General features: G+C 48.0%; 1 protein-coding gene and 1 long non-coding RNA gene across 4 annotated transcripts in view; one reads left to right on the top strand and one right to left on the bottom strand.

Annotated features, from left to right (window-relative positions):
* LOC107545744 (uncharacterized) overlaps positions 1-16,928 on the bottom strand; it is a 35,144-nt gene extending 18,216 nt beyond the window's left edge. The window contains exons 1-3 of one of the 3 annotated variants that reach the window (XR_015714244.1): positions 16,812-16,928; positions 8,672-8,847; positions 7,612-7,678 (exon numbers count right to left, since the gene is read on the bottom strand). This is a non-coding gene — a long non-coding RNA (uncharacterized LOC107545744). Of the gene's footprint in view, positions 1-1,996; positions 2,065-7,611; positions 7,679-8,671; positions 8,905-16,811 lie in introns of those variants that run through there. The other 2 variants (XR_015714245.1, XR_015714243.1) reach the window with 2 other exon arrangements.
* The window catches only part of OSMR (oncostatin M receptor), a 39,138-nt gene continuing 24,466 nt past the window's right edge, over positions 11,430-26,101 (top strand). The window contains exons 1-3 of the mRNA XM_016223928.2: positions 11,430-11,458; positions 20,504-20,589; positions 24,585-24,817. Of these exons, the coding sequence (XP_016079414.2) occupies positions 20,517-20,589; positions 24,585-24,817 (306 nt within the window). The 5' untranslated portion in view covers positions 11,430-11,458; positions 20,504-20,516. The remainder of the gene's footprint in view (positions 11,459-20,503; positions 20,590-24,584; positions 24,818-26,101) is intronic.

Raw genomic sequence — 26,101 nt, 5'->3', positions numbered from 1 at the left:
TGGGGAGGGAAGGATGTGGTCACCACTCACGCGTCCTTGTGCAACGTGAGTCACCCCTCACTAAGGGCCTGTGGACTCGCTCTGCCGTGGACCTCTCCCTTCTTTGTCATTTTTTTCATTGTCTTCTGCTTATTCCCGGGGCCAGGGATCTTCTTCTTGGGTCTCCTAACTCTCCTAGTGAGTCAATAGGAATCCCTCTCAGGTTCCCTCTGCATTTGCTTGTCGGATTGCCACAGGCCACAGCACCTGCAGCCACTGGCACAGTGCTCCGAGTTCCCCCTGCTCCACGAAGCCTGTTCTCATGGCCTCTGGGCAAGGGCTGTCTCTCTTGCTCACCCCCTTTACCTACAGGTCACAGTGATTCCCACACAGCACACAGATCTCAGGCCTCGCAGTTCCCTAAGTTAAACCGTTCTTGGCTCATGGAGTTAGTTGACAGAAGCTGCCAGGGATCCAACATCCATCTTCCCTCCTTCCTTTCAGCCTAATAAGAGACAACTTCTCAACTTCTCAAGCAGCTACATCTGACAGCTGATTCCATCTAGATGGAGGGATTCTCACTGTCTCTTCCTTCTGGGTGGAGAAGGATGGTGGCCACAGCATCTCAGAATCCATGACTTAGCCTGCCAGAGCTGACCTATGTCCCCAGACCACTCCCCTCTAGACTGTTAAACTACATAAATTTAAGTTTTAGGGGAACTGCAGTGTGTTGCATTAGACTGTACATTAAATTATTCAATGGCCGCAGGATGCCTGTGGGGCTGGTTTCAGGACGACCCCTGCATCTTTCTGGTCTGGACCTCAGAAAGGATCTGTTCCCTGCCTCTTGTCAGTCTCCTCTGACTAGAACATCTAAAGGTTTTTCTCATTTTGGCTTCATAGAGATTTTTGACAGTTTGGGGCCAGAATGAGCAGCACCTCATAGCATTCTCCTGGATGCTTTGTCCCCTAGCAAACGACATGCATGTTCTCCGTCATCTTCTGGCCTTGGCATCGGTCAGCTTGCAGCAAATCCAGCTCTGCCACTGAACAGTAATGCTACCTAACCTTTCGGGGTCTCAGTTACAAAATGGGGACAGTGATTACACTTGCCTCCAAAAGTTGCTATGACAATAGTTTTAAGCGATGACACACAAATTATTTTATTTTTGCAAATTTTAGGATGAAATATGACCCTGTGAATCTGTGCTTGGGCCCCTCCTGGGTCTTGAGAGCATCTGCCTTGTTAGCTTCACAGCAAATCAACCTCTGCCTACTTTGTAGAGTCATCAGAGGCTGACATAAGACAGACCCAGGGCTAACAGCACAAGGACACCTTTGTACCTATCACACAGGGTGACCCCTCCAGACTGACAGGGTTCAGGGCTTGGCCAGCATAGCAAGGCTAGACTTCAGTCTTCCCCTTTACTCTTCCCTTTGACTGGGTGCCTTTGACACTGCAAACACTAAAAACTGCTCATACATCTGCGCAGGTAGTGGACTCCACCAAGGTGTCAGCCAACAGGGTGAATGGGAGTGGGAATTAAAGTCAAGTCTCCTTCTCTTCCCACATGGGAAACCTGCCTGCAAACAGGCACTTCTGGCTTCACACAAAGGCTCTGTATCTCTGCCAAGCCTGCACCCACATTTTGCTGATGTGCACAGAGGAGTTGCGGTGGCCCAGCACACTACACTAGCACATGTGGCAGCCGTGACACCTGGCACGCAATAAGCACTCTGCAAATAGAAACGTTGCTCTACCCACCCCCACCCCCATTTTTCCTACCAGGGTAAGTAAACTTTTCCTTATTTGCTCAACCTTGTGTAACTCGAGGCCACTTAAAAAGTTAATTTGCATTCTTTTCAAGAAAACAATTGGAAACCTAAGGTGCTCCATGGATTGCTTACCAGTGTGTCCTTGTGTTTTAAGGGGGGGGGGGTCCACACAAGACAACATCTTTGGAGATGTTGCCATCTTCCTTGGCTCTCTGGATTGGCACACTGGTGGGTAGGAACTGGGGGTTGTACCACGCAGATCTCATGGCCAATCCAAGGCAGAGGGCTGTGCCTACCCAGTCTCAGAACCTGGGGGGGGAGGGAAGGGGGGGGAGAGGTGGCCAAGCATCAATCACCTGATAGTCCACTTGCCCTTGACCACAGGGTGGGAAGGAAGGCTTGAGGCAAATACCTTACGGAGCCTGTTCTCTAAAAAGCTGCCACTAGAGGGCTCTTTAAGGTCTCTCTCAGCAGCTTGTTTGCTGCGAGCGGACAGGTTTAGGCGCCGGCTTTGGACAAGGCCTGCAGAGGGACTGAAGGTGGCTCCATCACGCAGGGTAGGGTGTGAAGGTGGACAGCAGGGGCCTTGCTCACCCACCCACGTTATTTCTGCTGGGTGAGTTACTCTCAAGCAAAGGCGCTTCTTAGAAGCTCCGTTTCTCATTAAAGTACACATACATTTAACATTTTGCTCATGTTGATATAAGAAACGTTATTTGAGCCAAACTGATAATTCCCAGGAAGTAAAATCTTAACAAACTGAGAAAATGCTCCAGAGAATGGCAGTTTCCAGTTTAAAGTAAAATTTTTAAAATTAAATTTATTGGGGTGACATTGCTTAATAAGATTATATAGGTTTCAAGTATACAATTCTATGATTCATCGTGTGTATATTGCATTGTGTGTTCACCATCCAGAGTCAAACCTGCTACCATGTATTTGACCCCCGTGACCCTTAACTACCCTCCTTTTCTCTGGTAACCACCACACTGTTGTCTGTGTCTATGAATTTTTATTTGTTTTTATGTCTCACTGTTCATTGAGCACGATGTTAGCTGAGGGTTTGTCATACATGGTCTTTATTATGTTGAGGTGCTTTCCTTCTATACCCATTTTTGGGTGTTGTAATCATAAATGGATGTTGTATCATGTGAAATGCCTTTTCTGTATCTCTTGATATGATCATAGTTTTTGTGCTTTATTTTGTTACTGTGGTGTATCGCACTGATCGATTTGCGTGTTGAACCACCCTTGTGCCCCTGGAATGAGTCCCACTCGATCGTGATGTAAGGAGACATGAGGCGGTTTACATGAAATCTACTGGTGGTAGATTAGGGAGGCGGGAGAGAGCAAAGCGGGGAAATCTCTGGGACTGGGTAAAGAGTAAAATGGAGAGACACATACTCATTTACACTGGAGGGTACAGGACAGTTAATAATAAACATTTATAGCACACAGACATGGCACGTGGGGAGCAAGATAAAAATGAGGGGTTCTGTGGGCTCCTGGCTCTGGTGCTGAGGTCGTGCCCTGAGGGGTCTGGAAAATAAGATGACTCTGACATTTCAAACTATGTTTTCTCAGATGCAAAAAGACAACAGACAGACTCAGTTACGGTAAAGACTGACCTTTGTCAAGGAAGCTACAGGCCTAGGGCTCGACGACCTGCCCTGACTTGCTTTTCGTTAGGAACTCTGAGTCTGAGTTTGCAGGACTTGCCCGGCTGGCCTCCCCTGAGCTTGTCAGGTTGAGTGTGTGGCTCCTTTTTCAGCCACACTAATACAAAGTCTGACTAATTTATACTCTTATCGACAGCATTTGGGGATTACCTGTGCAGCCACACCCTCATTAACACTGAACATGAGCAATCTTGTCGATTTTACTAACATGATGAATTAAAAATACATATTGAGCTCTGGCCGGTGTGGCTCAGTTGGCCTGAGCATTGTCCCATACACCGAAGGGTGCTGGGTTTGATTCCTAATCAGGGTACATGCTCGGGTTGCAGGTTTGATCCCTGTGTGATACCTGTTTCTCTCCCACACTGATGTTTCTCTTCCTCCCTTCCTCTCTCTAAAATCAATTTTAAAAATGAAAAAATAAAACTCTTAAAAAAATACATATTGAACAAACATTTTTAATGAGCTCTTGTATTGTGTCTGTTCCAATCCTGTCAATAGTCTCTGCTCAATATGGATATTAAATAACTATATATATATTAATCCATAAAGTTTCCCTGTATAAAAGAAATGTGGTTTCCACGTAGTCCTTTCCTATTGGAACACCTAAGCACCCTGGCCAGCGTCAGCCTCTTCTTAGAGGACAGCTCGCGCTGGTTCCCGGGTGAGCCTGTCCACATGCCGGCCGTCTGCTTAGGTTAACCCCCCGACAGGGCGGCCTGGTTGCTCACTTGCCCTGTTCAGCAGAACATGTGCCATTTGGCAAGTGTTGCAATTGATAAGAGTAAGTTTCAGACTTGGCTTCTCCTTCAAAGGAGTAAATCTAATGCCTGATGTTGACCACAAGGTGTAGGGCGGGGATGTGACCGGCATCTCTGCTGCGAGGAAGAATCAAGCACTAGGGCAGAGCTGCCCTGTGCCGATTAAGAAAAGCTCCTAGCAAACTTCACAAGCACGGTCTGTAACAACTTAGAGAGGAATTTTAAGTGTCGGCTCTGGTTTCAGGTGATCTGTTAGGTTGGTTTTGCCCCCTATTTTAAATAAGCAGATGGCTATTTTCTTTTTGGTATGATTTTATATTTTGGTATGATTTTATAGTTTTCTGCAGGAAGCTACTTTTAAAAAAATAAGTGTGTAAAGAGATAAGCAGAAGTGTCTGGAGGATGACCCATGAGGCCGAGCTCATCTGGCCTGGGACAAGGGCTCCCTCCTCCCTGTGGGAGGGCCCGTGTCCCCACCAGCCCCTGTGCGTTAGGGGCTCTTGTTTTCCCAGCTCTATGAAGCCAACTTCTAAGACTTGTTAGGTGCCAGGAGCCGGCATTCAGCCTACTGCCCCACAGCCCGCATCCAAACTCAGGCTACCTGGAACCTAAGGTCTGTCTCTTCGTGCTAGAAAAATCCCACTACTGACAAACTTGGCCCGAGCATACACATACTTCAGATCTGTGTCTTATTTTATTTTTTTATCATTGGGGGAATATTTTAATTTTTTTTACCAAATAATGTATTTATATGGATAAAATTTCAAGAAATACGAAAGGACATAGTTGAAACTCTCCCCTATATCCCTCAGTCACACAGTTTTCTTTCCCAGATGCAACTGATTTTGTTTCTTCTATATCCTTACAGAGATTATAATTGATTATAAATTGAGCATAACAACCAAAATAAATAACAAACAAGGTTCTTTCTGAATCAAGTAACACATTCTTTGATTTTTAAAATTATTATTTTTTAAAAATAAAAAAACACATGGTAATAACCTAATCTGCACAGACAGGCCTAAAATGAAACTATAAGCCTCCTTTACACATCAGCCCACAAAAACCACAGTTACCGATTTCTTATAATCCTGCTCAAAACTCAGTTATGTCTATATCCCGTAAATATCAACAAATAGATGCATGAACACACCAAATACACGCTTCTGGTTCTTACTTTTTTTCACTTAATTATATATTTTGGACATATTTCCATAGCAGCACATAATCTTCCTTCTTTTGAGTTTTATGCATCAGAAAAAGTTTTCAGTCTTCTATTCGAAGATCTTTAAGTTGTTACTAGTTGTTGTCATTACAAAAAAAATGTTCTTTTTTCCTACCATCTCCCCCACAATGCTTTCCTAATGAGCATCTGTATGTGTGTATTGTAATTTTGCACCTATGAATGTCTGTAAGCTTAAACTTTTAGTTGAGTGAATTTTTTTCCTTTCTAGTAGTGGTATTAGAAAGGTATTTCCAAGAGAAATTGTCTATTACCCATTTTAAAAACATTTACACCTTCATCTTTAGGTATGTTCCAGTAAGTTCTAGGAAGACAAGCTCTTACAGTTATTTTTGCTACAAGCTCTAATAACACTGATTTAATAGCATTTCTCTCCTCCTTGGGTGTTCCGCCCTATTCTAGTCTAGCTTGGCTATTCTGTGCTGAATCTGAATAAACCTTTATCCCTGGCCTGGTCCCCACAGAATGCCTTGGGCGTGTGGAAATTACCTGCCCACCATTCCGGGGTGACTAAGCATCGTCCCATTCTGCTTGATAATGGGACAAAGTGATTGCCATTTGTGCTGGAACTGGATGAGAGAGGCTGCATTTAAGAAGCTAAGATTGAAGATGAAAGTGAGTGCCTTTAGGAATTTTTCAGTGTAATCTAGATAAAATTAATTTAAGCACAAATGGAATCAGAAAGACCAAGACATAGCTTACTGTAACTCTCTCAAGTAAACTTTGTTTCTGGCATTTGAACAAAGTTCAGAGGAAATTCAAAGACCAGGAAGCAGTAGAGATTAAGGGTACATATAGTAATCCATAGAGCAGACACTAAAAATCTTGCCCAGAGGAGTAACAGAAAACCAAAGGCAAATTAAAATAAAATTCTAGAAGTTTTTATATAATGTAAAAGAAAGTAAAACAAAAAAAGAGGAACCAAAACGAAACATATAGTAAAATGGTAGATTAAACTCAACCATGTCAGTAATTGCCTTGAATGGAAGCATGCTAAACACTATCACATTAAAATGCCGAGACCGTCAGAATGACCTCTTCAGAGTCCCAAATACATGCTGTCTGTAAGCGATGCTGTCTAAGTATAGATATAACTATAAACGTTTTAGATAAAACCTCACAAAGAGTTTTCAAAAGTCCCCAAAGTTTCCATCTAATTCTTCCCCAAAGCACTTCCCCCTCCCTCACTGTATTAATGTTCTATTCTTTAGTATTAGCTACTGCACTCATATTTATTAATTCCCATAGCCACAGGCCAAGAGAATCGAAGCCACTATCTAAACAAGCACATAGTCAGCCCTCCCCTAAAGCCCATGGGGAGAAAGAAAGTCAAAGAGCCAAAAAAGTTCCCCCCATTGTCTGGTTTCTGGTTTCTGATGATTTCTGGAACCAGGTGGGAACACAGTTACAATATCTAGGAGACGGAGAAATGTGTAAAATCAATCAATCAATCCAGCGGTCAATCTTCAAGTAATAGCTACTTCAAGCAAGAAACTCCTTTAGAACTGTTAAGGATGGTGTTATACCTCATCTAATTTACAGGTACGGGGGGGGGGGGGGGGGGAAGCAATTTGTCATTAAGTAATTATAGGAAATCCCGTGAAATTATTAAATGTGCAAGTTCCATGCAACTGCTGGCTCCCACATACCCCCTCCCTTTTTTTTTTGATATTTGGAAGTGATAGATGTCTCTTAACTAATCAAGCTTTATGATGTATCTTAGATTTTAAAATTTTCAGAAATCCTATTCAGTTTTTCACCATGCAAAATAACATTTAAAAATATGTATTTTTATTGCTTTTTAGAGAGAAAGGAAGGGAGAGGGAGAGAGAAACATCATGTGAGAGCGGAACATCGACGGCCTGCCTCCAGCACATCCCCACCAGGGACTGAGTCCGAAACCAGGACTTGCGCCGACTGGGAGTCAACCAGCAACCTTTCGGTGCCACAACACCCGACCAACAGAGCCACGCTGGCCAGGGCCAGAGAACATTTTAATTTCATTAAGTCTTCTTAGAGAGAATGCCAGTATCACCAGCAATCATAATTACAGCCACATGTTTTAAGACATAAAAGTACATTTTTAAAGTATCGTATGTGATAATATGCAAAAAAAAAAAAAAGGAGATTTCTTATCCCCGAGGGTAACTGTAAGTCATCATCTGCTACCTACCTGATGAAGCCACTGCCTTCAGAAAACTCCCAGTTCCTTCAAACTCCGTCGGTTTGGTTACCAAATGCTGTCAAACGTGCAATTATAGATATTTATAGTAGTTGAACAAATAAAATCACAATTTAATAGCTGATTTCATATATCTATACTTACACCTATGCCTATAGACATATCTGTACCCATATAATGTTACATACAATGTTATAATGCCGGTTTTAGAACTATTTTCCCCTGAGAAGTTGGACAGGGTAGGGATATATCCACTGAGGCCGCCCCTATAACAGTTACACGAGAGTTTCCCGAGGAAGGTGAAGGATGAGGGGGGATGAATCGAGGGTCATTCCCAGGATTTTTGATTTGGTATCTAAATTAAAGGTTGGGCCATTCATATAATATAAATCAAATGGGGAAATATGATGGGTGTGAACTTGGACCTGTCGATTCTGATGTACAGGGAAGTTGGTCTGGAGTTCAGAGGAAATCACTGCAATGGAGAGGAAGAATCTCGAGTTATCAGTGCACAAGTGGTCCCCGAAATCAGGACCAGGACGTGGTCATTCGGGGGAGTGAGGATTCTGAGGACACGGAAGATGGAGCCCTGGGACACACCGACATCTAAGGGGCAGGTAGCGAACACGAAGCCCAAGAAGATGACAGAGGAGAGAGTTAGGGGAATGGGGGGGAATGGAGAGAGCTGTGCCACTAAATTGAAAGCGAGAGAGAACATCAGGGAGGAGTGTCAAAGGAAGCAGAATAAATATGTTTTCCCAGCATAATCTTGTCCGTGCTAAGCAAGGAAGGGTCTTTCAGTTTCAGAAACTGTTGGTACTTTTCATTCTTTTTCATCTCAGCTATTCTCAGGCCAACTTTAAAAGCAACCTTTGGAATCTGTATCACATACATACCTTGCTAGGGCCGCTGCTATAAATCACCACGAATGGAGTGGCTTAAAAATGACATAAATTTGTTTTCTCACAGCTCGAGAGTCCTAAAGCCCGAAATCAAGGTGTAGGCAGAGTGAGTTCCTTCTTAAGGGCTCAGAGGGGGAAAGTGTTCCTACCTTTCTCCTAACTTCCACTGGCGGCCAGCATTCCTCGGCTTGAGGCAGGACGACTCCAGGCTCTGCAGCAGTGGTCACACAGCCTTCCTCCTGTGTGTGCATCCAAGCTTCCCTCTTCCTCTATGGACAGCAGTCTTGGACTAATCCAGTATGACCTCATCTTATCTTGATTAAAGCTGCAAAACCAGTATTTTCAAGTAGGGTCATATTCTGAGGTTCTGGGTGGACATGACTTTTTTGGAGGACACCATTCAACCCACTATCCTAAGGGTATGATCACAAACTCACAAGTGCTATAGCAACTGGACTCTAGAGAGGGACAAGGTTAAGAAATTAGAATGGTGCACACAATAGTTAAATTTTAGGTGGGCACCTGTTGGAGGAGGTCACCGAGAGGACATGATTCCCACCTGACCCCAGAACTGGACTTGGGCAATCAGAGGCTCCCCTCCCCTCCCCTGACCTTGGATTTTATGTCCCACTGTTTGCTTACCAGAAGCCTTCAAAGGACGCTGCCTTGAAAGAATGTTACTGAGACCATCTGGACCGTATATTTTACTGAACCCGATTGAGGCCTCCACATAAACTCATTAGACTCTGGCGGAAGGGTGTGGAAATGTGCAGGCCTCTGGCCGCCCAGAGCACTCTCTTCTGTTAAGTTCCTTTGCTTTTCAAATCTGCCACTTACCAATCGGGAGTGGTCACCTCCCTGCTGGAGGCCAGTTTCTAATCTCACTGGGGGAACTCCGGAGGTTTCCAACCAACAACCCCAAAGTGTTTGTGTTTGTTTTTTTTTTGCACTATAAGTTTCCTCCTGCTGTAAGAGGAGCCCGAAGTAAGTCAAAGCTCACTTTGTAGAAATTGTTTGCACCCAGTATTTTCCACCCGGCATCTCATCGCCTCTAAGACGCCCCTCTGACCCATTGCTTTCAAGAAGAAAGCCACACTTTCTTACTCAGTGAAATTCAGACTCAGAAAGTCTTTCCAACAGGCTGGGACCTGGTCTGACAGTTTCCACAGCCACGCGGATTCCTAAACTAATGGACTCCTTAAAACTCTCCAAGTAATGGGAGGTGTGGCCAAGGACGCACATTTATTTAGACAAAAGGACCTTTCCTTCATTATCATCAAATATTTACTATGCGCCATTAGGTGTCAAGTGTATTCAGGCATAAAAGAAAAAGTTTCCCTGGGGTGACACTGGGGAGCAGAGCGCGGGGACAAGCAGAAAAGTAACCTTTGGAGTAACTCCGACGTCAATCTGAGCCGTCCAGTCAATTCAGAAGTCATCACTGGCCATCCTTCTGACCACTCTCGGACCCCTGCCACGCACCCCCAGTGCCTGCCACTAGAGATCCTATCCAGGGCCCCCAAACCCGGGGCGGAGCGGGCTTAGGGGACCAGCAGCAGTGCCCCGAGCCAGCCCCGGCCACGCGCGCCCACGCGTCCTCCGGGTGGGTCCCGGGCTGCGGGGGAGCGCGGGGGCGTCGGGGATTCCATACCAGCGCCAAAGTCCACGTGGCTCTCCACAGTGCACCCCAACTGTAAAGAGAGGGCGCATAGGGATGTGCAAGGTCCCGAATTTTAAACGTGTGTCTCAAAGATCGACGGCACTTTTCAGAGGGAAACTGGGCCATGCGGCAGCACCCCCGCCCCGGCTGGGCTGCGAAACGCGGGCTTCAGGATGGTTGGCGACGTTCCTGGACGGATCGAGGGCCAGGAGCTCAAACCTTTACTTCTCTGAACACCGAGCGAAGGCCACAGGCTCTGCCCAGGTGGGGATGCAGGCGGCCCGCGGGCGCACCCCGGCCCTCGGCGCCTGTCGCCTCCCCCCCGGGGGTCGTCCCCACCTTTCCGCCCCGGCCTCTCCCGCTCCGTCCCCCCTCCCTCCGCGGGGTCCCGCCCTCCTCCCGCAAGGTCCCGTCGGCTTCCCCCGGGACCAAAGGAGGCGAATTCCTGCGGGTCCCAGGGGTTCCAAGAGTGCTCCGCAAGACGGGAAATTGCAAAAGTCCTGGGCCCTCGGCCCTCCCCCGCGGCGTTCCCGTAACTCCCGCCCCTCGGCGCCCGTCCCGCGGCTGATTCATAGCCCGGCCGCCGGCCGCCTCCCCACCCGCGGCCGCACCGGCGCCCGCACCCGCACCGCCGCCCGCGCCACCGAGGACGCGCCCGGCTCGCCGAGCCCTCTGCCGCCCACCCGCGGGGTGAGTACCGCGCCCGCCCCGCCGCGCCCGCCGCCCTCGGTTACTCTCCCGACGCGCGGACCCGGCGGCGCGGGGGAGACTCGCACCACCTCGCCGCCCCTTCCCGCCCGACGGCCCCCCGCGTGCGCTCAGCTCCGGGCCCGGCCTGCGGGAGACCCGCTTCCAGCCCGTCGCGGGCCCGCCCCCTGGTGCGTCGCGCGCCAAGGCCGCTTCTTCCCAGAGCGCGCGCCACGGCGCCACCGCGCCTCGGGTCCCGCGGGTACGCCCGGGCCCGCGGCGCTTCCTCCAGGGTCCCGCCGGTGCGGAGTAAACTTCCCCTGAGCCGCTCCCGCCTCTCCGCCGACGCACCGCCAGGGGGGCCGCAGTCGCCCCGGCGCCCCCACCGCGCCCCACCCACTCTCCGCTCCCGCGGACGGCCCGGGGGTCGGAGTCGCGGTCCCGCCCTCGGGCCCTGTTTACACCTGGCGGGGGCGGGGCTCCCCGCTGGAGCCGGGCCGGGCAGCTGGTCGGGACAGACCCGCGTCTCCTGACCCGCGCGTGGACGCAGCACGGAGTTGGCCGGTTGGGCAGCCGGAGCCTGGCCTTTGTAAGTGCCCGTCGCCCCCTTGTGTAGACGGCCCTGGGGATGGAGGGCGCAGTAGCTTGTCCAGGGCCACAGTGTGGGGGCGCAGAAATCGCTGAGCCCAGGGCTTTGCTCCTGACTCAGATTCATTTCCTGAGAGCCCTGCATCCACCCACCCGTCCACCCACCCGTCCACCCACCCTGCTTGCCTGCCATGCGGTGGGAGGCACGGGCCGCGGAGAAAGGCCGCTTGATAGCCCACAAGTTTGAAGACACTTTGTGAACAAACTTACTCCCCAGCTCAAGGGAAGTAGAGGTAGGGGGTCAGTGCAAACAGAAGCTGGGAAAGAAGTGAATGTGGTGTATTTCATTGGGGCCAGAAGGAAAGGGACTTGAGGTCTTATTCCCAAGCCTAAAAGTGACTTTGGGAGTTGGGTGGAGTTATTTGGCAGTGTCCCTGTCTGCAAAATAACAGTGGTCCATACTTACTAGGGACCAAGTACTATTTTAAGTGTTTTACGTATGCTTACTCATGTAATCTTCACCAGTGAGGTAGGTACTAGTGTTGTCATCATTCTCATCAGTGAGGAAACAGAGAAGTTAGGTAACTTGTCTAAGGTCACACAGTTAGCAGGCAGCAGAGTCAAGATTTGACTTTGGAGTTTGCTTATTAACCCCAATCTGTGCCTTAAATTTAGGACCCTTTTTGGCATGGCCCCCGGGGTTGGTGTTTTGTTGTTGTTCAGCTTTGTCTCTTTCTTGGATTGCTTTCAAATTCACTCAGAGACCCTTGAGGCCAAAGGGCTTCAAATGGTCAGAGTAGCCAGGGGCTCCCAAACTCAGCTGTGCCTCAGACTCATCCCTGGAACTTTCATAGTGCTGAGCTCCAACCTCAGCTACAATTCAGAATCTTCAGGGCACGCTCAGTTCGGTGTCGCCCCTGGTGGCATCCAGCCCTGTTAGAATGCCCACAGTGGCAGGGAGCTCACCACCTAACATGTCATTGCTGGACAGAGCTAATTCTCAGCAGTAACCGGCCTCCTTGTGACTTACATCTTGGTCTCAGTTCTGCCTCCTGTTGTCCCAGTAAAAGTGTCTAAGAACACTAACACACCAGGTCCCTTTTCTTTCATCTGAAAGACCAGGGGCACCTACTGGGATGCACAGAGGTGTTCCAGAGTCTCTGATGTCCTTATAACCCTCTCGTCTTAAAAAAGGAACCACTACGTATTATGGTTTTGGAAAAGGACTGGGTGGAAATGTATCTAACAAGAGGAAGCGGTGTGCCTTCCTTGTGGGAACTGGGCTGGGGCACAGTTGGCTCGAGTAGAAAGGAATCTTAGTGAGTGTCATCTGGCTCCCTTACAGGAATGGTGAGCCCTGGCCCTCCTTTCCCTGGGGGAGGAAGTCCTCCTTGATTGTAAAAAGAAATATGTGAAATGGGGAAAATAAAGGAAATAGGATCTTGTGAGAAATGCCCCTCCCTTAAACAAGCTTCCTTGTAGCTACATAAAGTGAGAGTTCATTTTCTCACAGCTGTGTCCTTGGTTCCACAGCCTGCCTTCCTTTCTCATTTTAGCTCTACGGGTTTTCAGTTTTTATTTACTCCAGGTTCTCTGTGTGTGTTTTTTTTGTTGTTGTTTTTATGGTCTTAAAATAATACAGGCCTGGCTGGTGTGGCTCAGTTGGTTGGGCATCACCCTGTGCACTGAAAGGTTGCCGGTTCAATTCCTGGTCAGGACATCGATTCCCGCCCCCTTACTCTCTAAAAATCAATAAAAAAATCTTAAAAATACACATAATAACCGAATACATCCTCATTCAAACAATAGAGAAGTATATGGAATGTACTGTGCAAGTACCACCATGCCAACTCCCACACGGAGAGCGAGCGCTGTGTTCGGTAATTACCATTCCAAGATTGTTTTCTTCTCTATGCATTTGCACAAGATGTACATATATATGTTTTAATATATGTAAACGAGGTCTTTTTATAGATTGTGCAGCTTACTTTTTCACTCCCAAGCCTTAGCGACCCTCCCATGTCTGTAATACGCCTTTTGGTAATGGCTACATGGCACCCCAAGGTAGAAACACACTCTAGCGGCCCTTGCCCTCATTCGTGGCCAGCGAAAGCGCTTCTGCATTAGCGACAGGACTTCGGGGGGGCGGTGCACTCATCTCTGTGCGTAAGCCCGAGTATTTCTGTGGCACAGAATCCTGAGAGAGAGATTCTTGCATCAAAGGGTTTGTCCGTTTTTTAACTGGATAGATACAACCCTGCAAACTGCACCACTGCCCACAGCGCAGGCACCAGGTCAAACAGTGCGTGAGCGTCGGTGTCCCCCATCCTTCCTGGCGTCGGCTGTTACTTTTTCGACTTAAATGTTCAAGCCTGGTAAACGAGGGAAACCCAGTGAGGCATTCATGCTGCTGTGCAGCCATCAGCACCGTCCCTTTTCAGAATTCTTTTCATCTTGCAAAACTGAACCTTGGTACCCAGTAAATAGGGACTCCCCATTTCCCCCCAGTCCTCTACGATGCCGGCTACTTTGAGGCACCTCATCTAAGTGCAGTCCTACAGTATTTGTCCTTTTGTGACTGGTTTGTGTTACTTAGCCAAGTGTCCCAGGTATCAGGACTTTCTTCCTTTTTCAGGCTGAAGAATATTCCGTTCTGTGTCTATGCCATATTTTGCTCATCTATTCATAATATTTTTACTTTAATTCTATTTTGCTGCGCAGAAGTTTAGATGTCTGCGTAATCAACTCTGGAATCTCATGGTTTCTGTGCTTTGTCTAGTTTAGGAAGGTCTTCTTCACCTAAAAATTATTTTCAAAATCATCCTGTCTCCTAATACAGTATTTTAGTTTTTACATTTAGCTCTTTAAAATATCATAATTTTGTATAAGTTGAAAAATAACCATCAACCGTTTTTCTAGAGTTCTGGGCAGTTAACCTGATAGAATTTATTAATTCATCCATCTTTTCCCCCCACTCACTTGAAATTCTGTTTTTATAGTAAAATAAATTCCCACTTATACAAGGGTCTCTTTCAGAACTTCATTCTGTTTAATTGATCTTTTTTGTCTCTTTTTATGCCAGGACCGCCCTGTGTTAAATGCTGTAGCTTTATAGGATGTTTTTTATATCTATTAGCATATATTTGTACTTTTCTCAAAAGAATTTTAGAAGTGATGCTTGTACATTTTCTCTTTTATGTAAACTTTATAAACAGCTTGTCAAGGTTACTAAAATCCTGTTGGAGCCTTTCTTAGGATTTTCTCAGGTTTATAATTGTTGGTGGCCTTTTATGCCTTAATGTACATTCTAGTGTGAGCTGTAAGCGTGGAGGAAGCAGTGTGATGAGGGAGGTGCCGCCCCTTGGGGAATGACTCACCTGGTTTAAGTTCTGCATGAACTATGCCATCCTGTGTCGAAGTTACTTTTAACTTTTCTTAACCTCAACTCCCTCATCTGTGTATGGAGATAATAACAGAATCCCTTCCATGGGGCTGTTGTGAGAATAAATGTACGTGAATCACTTAGCGAAGCACCTGGCAGAGACGTAGCATCCAGTATGCACTAGCTGGGATTATTAGCGTGGCGGGAACCAGCAAGTATTTTTCATTATAGAGCGATAGTATCCCAGGGGACAAAAATACGTCATAAACATTGAGTCTAGTCCTGTTTCTCAAACTTCACTGTGCATGCGCATCACCGGGGAAGCTTGTTTAAATACAGATCTTTCTTCCATAGCCCTAAGATCTGACGGAATACTTGCATTTCTAACAGGCTCATGGGTGGTGTCGGTGCTCCTGGTCTTTCACCCACCCTCTGAGTATATAGTCTTTCACTGATTTTAAAATTATCCTGGTAGTGATAGTATTTCCTACGAGGGTAAGTGTGATTGACAGGAATTATAAATTGCTTTCTCTTAATATTATATGCTAAAGAACTACGTTGTAGTTGTTTCCTTTCACCCTCCCTACCCCCCCCTTTCTCCCTCTCCCCTTCCCCTCCTTTTTAAGGAAAGAGGGTTAGTGAGCCCACTAACTAGAACACCAAGCTCTACTCTCAGCTCTGAAATCCACCATCAAAGTTTGCTGGTGAGAGGAGTCCCATGTTGGGCGGAAAAGGTGCGGCTTGACTGGCAGCAGCCGGGGGCCTGGGCTTGGGGTGAATGTGCAGATGACCCAGCTGGGCTCCTGCACTGGGTTCTGAAGGACGCCCTGGGCACAGCTGCGCGGTCTCCAGGCACTCTCCTCTCCCAGACGGCTTCCTGTGCACGCTGTTCTGAAACTCGCTCTTCCATTCAGTATGTTTTGGACATTCTTCCATGTCAGTTCATGTATTATTTCATTCTTTTTAACAGTTGTATAGTATTCCTTTGTAAAAATGAACACTTATATTTTATATTTTCTAGTAACAATGCCTACTTCTTCAAACTCTTACCAATACTAGATCTTAAGACCTTTTTAAGTTTTCCAATAGGACGCCACACGGACACACACACCACTGCTGTTCTAATTTGCAGTTATTTAATTATTAGTGGTAGCGTCTAGCTTTTCTTTCTTTACTTTTGGTTACTGTTTCCTTCTTTTTTATGAATTGCATATTCATGCCATTTGCCAGGTTTTCTACAGGGTTGCTAGTCTTTTTTCTCATTGATTCCTAAGGGCTCCTTATGTAGCAGGGATGGTAATCCTTTGCCCTAAACATCGAAACTGTTGCTCTGTTTGTTGTTGGTCCCACTGTAGCGCTGTTTTTAAAGTATTTAATCAGTGTAGCAGTCTTTATTCGTGCCTCTCCTGGTTTCATGCCACCCTCCGACACGATGGGCCGCCACTGCGGTCTCTCTCACGAGGCGCACATCCCGCAGGTGTGCTGGTTGCACAGTGTCTTTCAAACAGCGTTTGGGTATGACGCCATCGGGCACCCAGCCAGTTTGAGGAGTCTGGCAACACACCCACGTTCTTGGGAAGCAAATGGCTGATCATGCCACTTCTCGAGGGGATTTTTGCAGGGAGGAAACTTCCCAGGAGTAAACATTCAGTAATGACAGGACAAGAAGTGCTGGTGAGGGAGGGCCGACGTGGCCTTATCAACAGTCGTGCTCTACTGTGATGTCGTGTTTGTACTGACGGGCAAAGGCATCTTGGTTGTGCAGAGAGACGCGGTTTGAATGAGAAGTTCTATAAGGTGAGCGGATAGCTTTTCCTTTCTCTCCTCCCTATTTCCCCCCAGAGAAGGAATGTCGATGAGAGACTATAAATTAGACCATAGTCGGCCACAGATGAAATAGAAACCTATTGTAATTAAAACCGAAAGCAAAGAGAGACTGTGGGACAATTGGTACAGGTTATTATTCACTTACCAGATGTTTACTGGAACTATGACAGACAGTCGGAGTAAAATCCAGCTCTGACCCCAAGCAGCCCTTAGTCTGGCTGGGAGTGATGGGGATCTGAAAGTCAGAGAGAAACACAGGGTAGATCTGGGGAAGGGCCACGGAGCGCGGGTGAGGCAGGGAAGGATTTCTCCTTTCTGAATTCTGCCACTTGGCGTTTCCTGACTTTTCCTACTGAAAGTCAGAAGTGGCAGCCTCCTCGCGGATGGCTGTGGGAAGGGGAGGCTGTCGAGGGAATGAGAGAGCTCGGTGGCCTGTCCCGGTCAGGAGCAGAGCTTCCGGGGAAAGCCACCCCCGCTGGGGGGGAGCAGGAGCAGCTGATGCTGGAGGCGCTCCCAGCCCATGCCCACACAGCCCTCGCCCTTGAGTCCGTGCTAAGGCCGGGCCTAATCTGGGCTTTTGTTTAGATCTGCATGAGAGAGCGGAGAACAGGGTGTGCGGGGCCCCAGAGCTCCGTGCCGGGGCCTGTCTTTCTGTCTGCACTCCCTGTCTTGGCACCTGAATTTATGCCCGGGCCAGGACCCATCCCAGGAACTCCTTACTGTGTATCCAGCTAGCTCCTTGAAGTCTGTTCTCCATCTCACTTTTAACATGTCACGAATTGCGCCCCGATACAGCCCACTAAGTCTGATCTGCTTCTCCCTGAATGCTAATTCCACTCCCCCAGGGGCTCGGCCCAGATTCCCCGAGCCACCCGACGCCATGCTCTGGCACCACCACGCCCTGCCGGCTCTGTCTTTCCGTCCCCGTCCCTGTGGGATTCCGCCCCTGCTGTCCTCACCCTGGTCTCAGCCATGGCCATTTTCCTGGGACTGTCGCTGGAACCTCCTAACTGCCCTCCCTGCCCCGCTCTCACCCCTGCAGTCTCCTCTCTTCCCCGGCCTCCCTGTTCCCTGAGTTAGACCAGGTTGTTCCTCTTCTTGAAGTGCCCTGTGGCTGCGTCTTCCCCAGAGCAGAAGCCACAGTTTCAGATGTTTCTCCCGTTTGCTCTCCCCTCTCTGCCTGCCCCAGCTTGCACCTCCTGTCCCTCACCCCAGCGCCTGGCTCCTTCCTCAACTCTGCCAAGTGCTCGCCTGCCCCAGGATCTTTGCACAGGCGGCTCCCTCGCCCCCAGGTTTTCACGGTGTCAGTCAGGGTCCCATCGGGAAGCAGCTGGCACTCGGAATTGATAACTCAAGGAAGGTTATGTAGAGGTGTGGAGGGGCCACGTGCGTCGTGCAGTCGCCTGGGACTTGCAAGCAGCTGCCTCTGAACCTGTCGTGTCTGTTTTTCCCACAGTGTGAGCCCCTGTGCTATCGGGGTAACTGTTCACGTGGCATTTCCCAAAGGGGGCTCCACGCGTGTCTGGGGTGTTCCAGCTGCTGAGGCTCATTCTGCAAGTTTTAGTGAACTTTAGCGATTTTACCAGAAGGTTTTCAGACAACAGCAGGGACTCGTGGCCCCTCTGCAAGTGATTCTGAGGTGGTGGCTGGATGTCCAGTCAGACCAGGGGGAGAACCACCACTCTGCTTATGTGCAGTGACCACCTCGTCATGGTTGCCACCTGCCCAGCATGTGCAGAACTGCACGTCAGACCTATGAGAATAAAAACAGCAAATCTGAACAGCTGCTGGAGCTAAGTCCCAATGCGTGCGAGCTGGGGATGGGGCGGAACGTCCAGACAGCGCTGCCCCGGTGATCACCAGAGGCTTTCCTGCCACACCCAGACCTCGGAAATGTGTCCTGTGTCAATAGTTACGTATTTCAATTGTGTCATATGACAGCTTTTCTTTCATTTCTGGTTACCCTGGATGGGTAGGTGGCTTCTAACTTTTAGTTTTATGTTTCTCTACCCCTACAACTTATTTTTTGCAACACGTAAAATATTTGATTTGCTAGAACTCCACATTTTTAGAAACATTTTAGACAGGCCTTTAGGAAAGACAACATAAGGCTACATGCCCACCGCCTCAATTCTCTGCTTTTAAATTTTCGGCTCGAGATTTCCTTAGGCGGCGGCGCCTGCAGCGCCCAGGTGGTGTCAGTGGGCTCAGGCGGGACTGGAAGGTATTCACGCGGCACGGTGCCCGTCCGACACTCCGCCTCGGCACTTTCCCCTGGCCGGCCCTTTGGTGCTCAGCATAAACTATTTTCTCTGAAACGAGTCCCCCTACCCGGCCTTATATCCACTTGTACTGAGAGCCAGTATGAAGTTGTAAGTACAGATTTTAGAGAGGAATGAATGACCTGTGGGCCAGATACAAGCAGCAGAGAGCAGTGCTCAGAAGAACGTGAACAAAAGTTGCTGTTTGCAGACTTTTGCTTCCGTTGCAATTGGGCTCTGCTCACCTGCAGCAGGTGAGACCGCCGCAGAGTCATTGGATGGTTTGGTTTGCCCCCTTCCTGTCCTCACTGTGTTCCCATTTACCTGTGAATACTATAAAGACTAGAGAGAGTGGGCGGTGGGAGTGGATGGTCTGGCTCACTGACTTTCTGGTTTGCTGAGAGCCTGGTGGCCAGACAGAAGCAAATTTTGACCTTGGACTATTCCTTTGCTTCTCTCTGTGATGAGTCAGATTTGAAGTAGAAAAGTGAAACTCAGTGCTTCCCCTGACTAACGCATTTATTGTTGAATTAAGAACGTACTGGCCTTCTCGAGGTCATCCGGGCTCATTCTGGGGCCCTTAGTCTGTTCCATGGTCAGAGGACCTGATGAATGAGTGACGCTCTGTGGCCTGTGGTTTAAAACCGGAAATTATTTCGAACAATGAAACGCCCTCTGAGGGTCGAATGGGCCACTTTTCCGAGGTGTGATTTTAATGAGGGAGGAAAGGAGCGGGAAGGTGAGTCCCTAACAAGGAATTAGTTCAGACTAGCCCTTTTGAGACTAGATTTTGTACTCTTTCTCGTCAGTTGGGTTTTTTATTTAACTGTGGATTCCCTGCTCTGCCTTTCAAACCTCTGGTCAGTTTGAAGAAACTGGTGGGTGAGTTGTCTCTCAGCTCAGAGCCGGAGTGGCGGCAGTGAGGGGTCTGCGTCCCAGCTGGGGCCGGGGGGGCCCTCCTGCTAAGCTGCCTGGCCCTCGGGGTGCCTCGGCTCTGCCTTCCTCATAGCTCACTCTCCTGGGTCCAGTGGGGTAGCCCTGAAATGTTCTTTTCTTGTTTTAAAATATATCTTTATTGAGAGAGAGGAAGGGAGAGAGAGAGGGAGAGAGAGAAACATCAATGATGAGTCATCAATCGGCTGCCCCCCTGCACTCCCCCCACTGGGGATCGAGCCTGCAACCCGGGAATGTGCCCTGACCGGGAATCGAACCGCGACCTCCTGAATCCTAGGTCGATGCTCAACCACTGAGCCATGCTGGCTGGGCCTGATATGTTCTTTTCATGCCAAAGGTGGAAACAGAAAAGAGCAAGCAGAAATACACACGTCTCCTTAGGCCTAGGCTCCAACAGCACACCATCACTCTGGCCTCATTATGGCCAAAGCAAGCCACAAGGACTGGGGACACGTGCTCTTCTTATTGGGTCAGGACTCTAGGCTCACCTGGGGGCGTGGATACATGGGGGAGAGAAGAATCGGCGTCTTTATCACCTTTATCTACCACGGTTGGCTCAAAGAAACCCACTCCAAGCTAAAATGAAATACAATCTCCCTTCTTTGTGGTTTATTTTTTTCAGGAAACCAGAACCTATGGCTCCCTTGGCAGTCTTTCAGGCAACATTCCTCTTGGTGTTGCTGCCCTTGAGAACTTACCAGAGCGGAGGTAAGAAGTGGAGAAAACAGTAATGAAAAAAATCACATGGAGAAAATGTGAGGTAATTGGTTGCTTTGGAGAAAAGTTGCACAATTCTTTTTTCTTTGGAAATTGTGTGGAATTGGTGAGTAGCAGCGGTTACCTCAGTCATGACCTTCCTGATGCTGATGGCGTGTCTTAATAAGCCGCCTCTGACCCTGACCGCCTGGTCATGGGGGCATTTGTGAGTGGACCTAACCCTGCAGAACCTCATGGTTGAGGCACTGATCATGGCCATCACCAGAAGAGACCCTTCTGCGCCTTGTTGGGGAGAGAAGGGGTGAACCAGCCCGGGGCTGGCCGCTGAGGTAGAACGGCAGTGCTGTCCCTCAGCGGTGTCCACGAGAGCTGTCAGCTGCAAGATCGTCCTGCTAAGCGCTGAAATGCTGATTGTGCATTTAAAAAAAAGTATTTTTCACTTAGCTACTACCCCAGTTAGGGTATTTTGAAATAATTAACTTTAGAAATAAGGTCAATAAGAATTCAATACTTCTAAAATGTTTACGGGTACTTTGATTACCCTTCGAACCAGTCTGAAGGTAGATTCTTAGACCTGAGCGAGTTTCCGTTGGTTTATAAGGTCTGCATTGCTTTCTCCTGTATTTTACAAAGCTTTACATTTGTCTGTGTTTGTGTTTACTTTTCTCTGTGCCCCTTTGAAGAGAGAGGACAGGCGCAGCAGGCCTTCTGCAATTCTACCAATTCCTGTCCGTGGAGACATGAAAATGACGTTGGCAAGAAATATCCATAGAATTTTTCAATTTTCCCTTAAAGCTCCATGGAAATATATTTCGAAATTTTTAAAGGAGATTTTTGTTCTGAGAATAGCTCAGTTTTCTGTCTGATATTCTTTAGGTCTGGGTTTATTTTTGTCAGGTTCCGGGCACGTGGGAAAATGCTACTTTTGTGGCTTGTTAAAAATCATAGTTTGGCCGTTCCGTTAGTGTCTCCGTAACCGGAGCTGAAGGGTGGGAGCGAGGATTTCTCTGCAGCGTGCGTACGAACGTCTCAGCCTGACACAGGGGGCCGGTGGCCGCCAGGCGCTCAGAACATCCCAGGCGGTCAACCAGGCTTTCGGCGAGGCTCAGCGCCCGTGAAGTCTCACCATCCCACCCGCGGGCTGTTGGCCCTGTGCCTCCTCCCCAGCCACCAGACGTGCGCCCTGGGAGCAGGCCCCCCCATGCCTCCTCCAGACCAGACGCCTTCGCTGCCGGGGAGGCCACTGTTGCGCTCGCCTGCGCCGCTTGGATCTTGCCTCATTGTCGGCTGCATCTGACCAAGTACCTACTAAACCTTCCCACTGAAACCAGCGATCCTCCCTCAGTGTCCCCCTGGGACGCCTGAGGCTCAGGTGGGCGACACCATTTCCTATAAGCCAGCCTCTCCGACCAGGGAGGCAGGGCCTGGGCGCACGCGGTTAGCTGGGGCGCACGTCTCCATCAGCCGGAGACCGAGACCGTAGCCTCTGGATGTACTTCCTTCCAGTCTCTCGTGTGTATGTACATATAGACAGCAATAGAGATGTATGGTGTCGACTTTTTTATAGAAGTGAAATTATATTAGATGTACTGGGAGTAGTTATATTTTAGTGTATATGTGTGTGTGTATTTATATACTTATTAGAGAGTATATAGTTATGATAAATATATACTTATTGAAGCACATATAGTATAAAGTATATATTACACATAGCATAAGTATATATACTGAGAAAACATACTATATACAGGATAGGCAAAGGAAGGCTTACAGTTCATATGGAAAAATATATAACAACAATAAATAATAATATAAGGATAAACTTTCGTGTACTCACAACTGTAAACCTACTTTTGCCCACCCCTGTATACTTTAATTCAGTATACATACTTTAATATATACTTATTGAGACAATTAATACAACATACAATGAGAGTTTTTAACTTTGATGTTAAATATTCTTCTAGAAATAACATTAGATGGCTGCCTTGTGTCCTGTTCCTACGAATGAATGAACCGTGGTTTATTTCCTTAAGCGGCATTGGGGCCAGACAGAGAAACTGGGCAGGAAGGTGCAAGGAGGGGCTGTGATTGACCCCAGGTCAGTCTGATTCCCAGGCCTGCCCTTCTGGCAACACTCCAGTGCAGTGTTATGGAAAGAACTGGGCCAAGCGCCAAGACCCTGGGTTCTGATCGAGTTTTGTGGTTTTGGGAAAGTCACTTCCTTTTTTTGAAACTCATCTGAAAAATAATGGGATTGGATTTAATAATCTCTAAGTTCCCTTTAGCGCTCTGGCTTCACCTTGGCCTTTCCCACTGTTTCCCAAGGAAGTCCTAGATTGCTTTTGAGCAAATTATTTTGGCTGGTCTCTCCAGTATTGGAGTCACTCCGCACTTGCTGATAGCATGTCAGTCGACGGACTTCCCCTTTCGTCCAAAGCATCATACAGTAGCTTTCTAGAGTTTCCAGAAATAAAGTTGATGCCGGTAGTTAACTCACTCATTCAGCAACCAGTCACTGCGTGTCTGCGCCGGGACAGGTGCGTTACTGGTCTTGGTTTCACCGAGCTGAGTAAGTCCGAGTCTCACCCTTGTTTAGCTCACAGGGTGTGGGGAGACAGCAGTCTGTGATGGGTGCTCAGTCGGGCTTAGCAAAGCCGCCACGGGGGAAGGGCACATCGAGGGGTCAGTGAGGAGACGCCTGTCAGGCACTTGAGACCTCGTAGAAATCCTGGATCTCTGTAAGTTGAGATCAGCATGTGCTATAGGTAAGACCTTGTGCCAAGCGCTGGGGACAAGAGTTCATTCAAAGATGCATAAACATCAACCTCTGTCCTTCAGGAAATTTGAATCTAAAGTGAGACCAACAACAACAAGCAGGCAACATGAAATGAGGGCTCGGAAAGATGGGGTGATTTTGCGTGCTCTCTCTGGTGCCATTGGCTCCACAGTGATTAAAAGCATTTCCCCCCCAGTCCACAAGGGACCTTCTCCTTCATCTTTCCAAGTCTGATTTTAGTTAGAAAAATGAACGCTTAGAAGATGATACCAGGTGGCTGCCATACGCTTAGTCTTTTCAGTACCTTTGCACCATTCCCAGCTCACTCAGACCCCCTCGCAGCCGCCGGGGAAACGCGCCGAGTCAGCGGTACAGCTCCTTCCCAGCCTGTGCGTCTCTCCCGCTCAGTGCGGACGGTGCTTTGTTTCTTCCCTAAGCGTTAGCAGGGACGGCACTCAGGCCACGGGGCCCATCCTCAGCCTGGGCTGTTTCCCATGCCCACTGACCCCTGCAGTCTGTTCCGTGGTCGAATCTCCGCTTCCACAGACTCTGTCACATCGCTAACCACTCTACACTTGCACTCTCTCATTTCATGAGTCAGTTGTGTCTCCAGTAGGTTCCTTCCTTGAGCTAGGAACCTTGTCACGATTATTTTATTTCACACCAAATGTCTAGCATGTTGCTGGTGCTGATCTCATCCAAAAAATTCAGTGAATTCTTATTGGAGGTGTTTCAGTTCTGTGCATTGAGATGGGATGTGCTCCCACTTTATGGCTAATAAACAATAAAATATTGTTTCAAAACAAACTTTCATTTTTGACTTCCAGAAATACGAGATTTATAGCGAAAAGTCCTGTTTCTTTATTCAGCCTTGCTGTGAATTTCTAAACCAGTTATATTATCCAGTAAAGTGTCCTTTACTGTTTAATTGTTAAATAAATTGGCATCATTTAATTATTGTTTGCTCTTTGTATTGTTTGTTTCACTGTCAGTATGTGAACTTGCTGTGTATCGTTGAGCAAGTCATTTCATTCATCTGGGTTTAATTTCATGTCTGTCAAGCAATTTCTGAATTCAGGTGTCTGACTCTAGGATGCACTTGTGAGCTATATTTTTCCAAGTTAAACAGCGATGATACGGAACGGTAATTATCTGTGGCTGTGTCATCCTATTAAGTGTTATTTCGTGTCTTGTTTTGGTATTTCAGTCTTGTCCGAACCTTCGTCAGTGACCCCTGAACCTTTATCATTGACCCCTGAACCTTCGTCAGTGACCCCTGAACCTTCGTCACTGACCCCTGAATCATTGAAGGTTTCCATCAATTCCGCACAGCAGTGTCTGCATTTACAGTGGAGTGTCCGCAACCTTACCCAGCAGGAATTAAAGATGGTTTTTCAGATCGAAATCAGCAGAATTAAAACATCCAATGTCATCTGGGTGGTAAGTTGTTGTTGTTTACTTTTTATTTTAAAAGTCCTTTTCTGGTGCGATGATTTGTCCTTTATAACATACAGAAAATCCCAGTGTGGAAACATTTTAGCAGCTCTAAACGGTTTCCCTAAACAGTTGCATTTTTGTGTTTTTAGTGACAAGGGTCTGGGCAGAGGAACAGGACAAGCCTGGTCTGGCAGGTTGGATGGGACGCGTTACTAGACCGTTTCTGCTCGGCCCCTGAGAAGGCCGTTTACGGCTCTGTCCTTGTGAGCACTGGTTCCCCAGATCCACGAAGATCCACCATCTTCCTCCGCGTCTTTTTTCCTCCTGGTCCGCCAGAGATTCTCTTAACAAGACGCAGTAGTTTGGCAATGTTTTTCTCGCCAGTGTGGCTTCTCGCCAGTGTCTTTGCCTGCTCTGGGCTGAGAGCAGGAAGAATGGGCTCTCGTGTGTCCATGGCCTGGCCGGCAAAGCTCCTTCATGGACCCTGCTGGGGAGTCACTTACGGTGGCCTTTGTTGCGTCACAGGCGGCTTTTTCTATAACGAATGGGTTTTCCGTTGTCTTGGCTCCAGTCATGGTTGTATCTGTTTTGCCTGGTGCTTTTTCACCCAGTGCACTGGACACTTTGGTGGCTTCTTTCAATGATCATTTATGGTCTGGGAGCCTTAATAATCTATACACGGGTCCTGTTCATTCATTGTCACGGGATGTTGAGGGACAGTGGGATGTTTTCTCATTGAAGGGGAAGGGAGGAGCTGCCTGGAGGGAAGAGAGACAGGGATGTGTCATCCTGGGGACTTCTGTGTGCTCAGGGGAGGGCCACTCTTCTCTTGGCCCTGGAGGCTGCCTCCCGGGGGCCAGCGGTCCAGATGGTTAGCTCCTTCAGTGAAGCATGAAAGCCACTCATTTCAGAGCCTCCAGTTACCTGCCACCTTCCCTCTTGCATTGGAGGTTAAGTGAGTGGCCTACGTCAAATGCGATTCTGACCGTGTGGATTTAGGGTTGATGGCAGGTGTGTAACCCCATCCCTCCAAGGGCGGCCCCCACAGTGAGCGTAGTGTAGCATCCTGATCTTAAACACGAGCAGCGTCTGTGGACGGCTGTTCACCTCCCGACACCCACACATTTTCCCTCACGTTAACAGTTTTTGTATCTTCATAATTTTTCGTATTTTTGATGAATACACTGTTTGTTGACTTGGACCTGGTAAAACATTGAGCACAGGTCATACTGAGGCAAAGAATTGTTTAAGAAAAACAAATTTGAGAGAAGCGCAGAAGGAATTTGT

Source organism: Miniopterus natalensis, chromosome 3, assembly GCF_054644295.1.
Source record: "Miniopterus natalensis isolate mMinNat1 chromosome 3, mMinNat1.hap1, whole genome shotgun sequence".
NCBI classification, from domain to species: domain Eukaryota; kingdom Metazoa; phylum Chordata; class Mammalia; order Chiroptera; family Miniopteridae; genus Miniopterus; species Miniopterus natalensis.
Note: the sequence above shows the minus strand (reverse complement) of the source record. Positions and strands in the feature narration are given on the sequence as shown.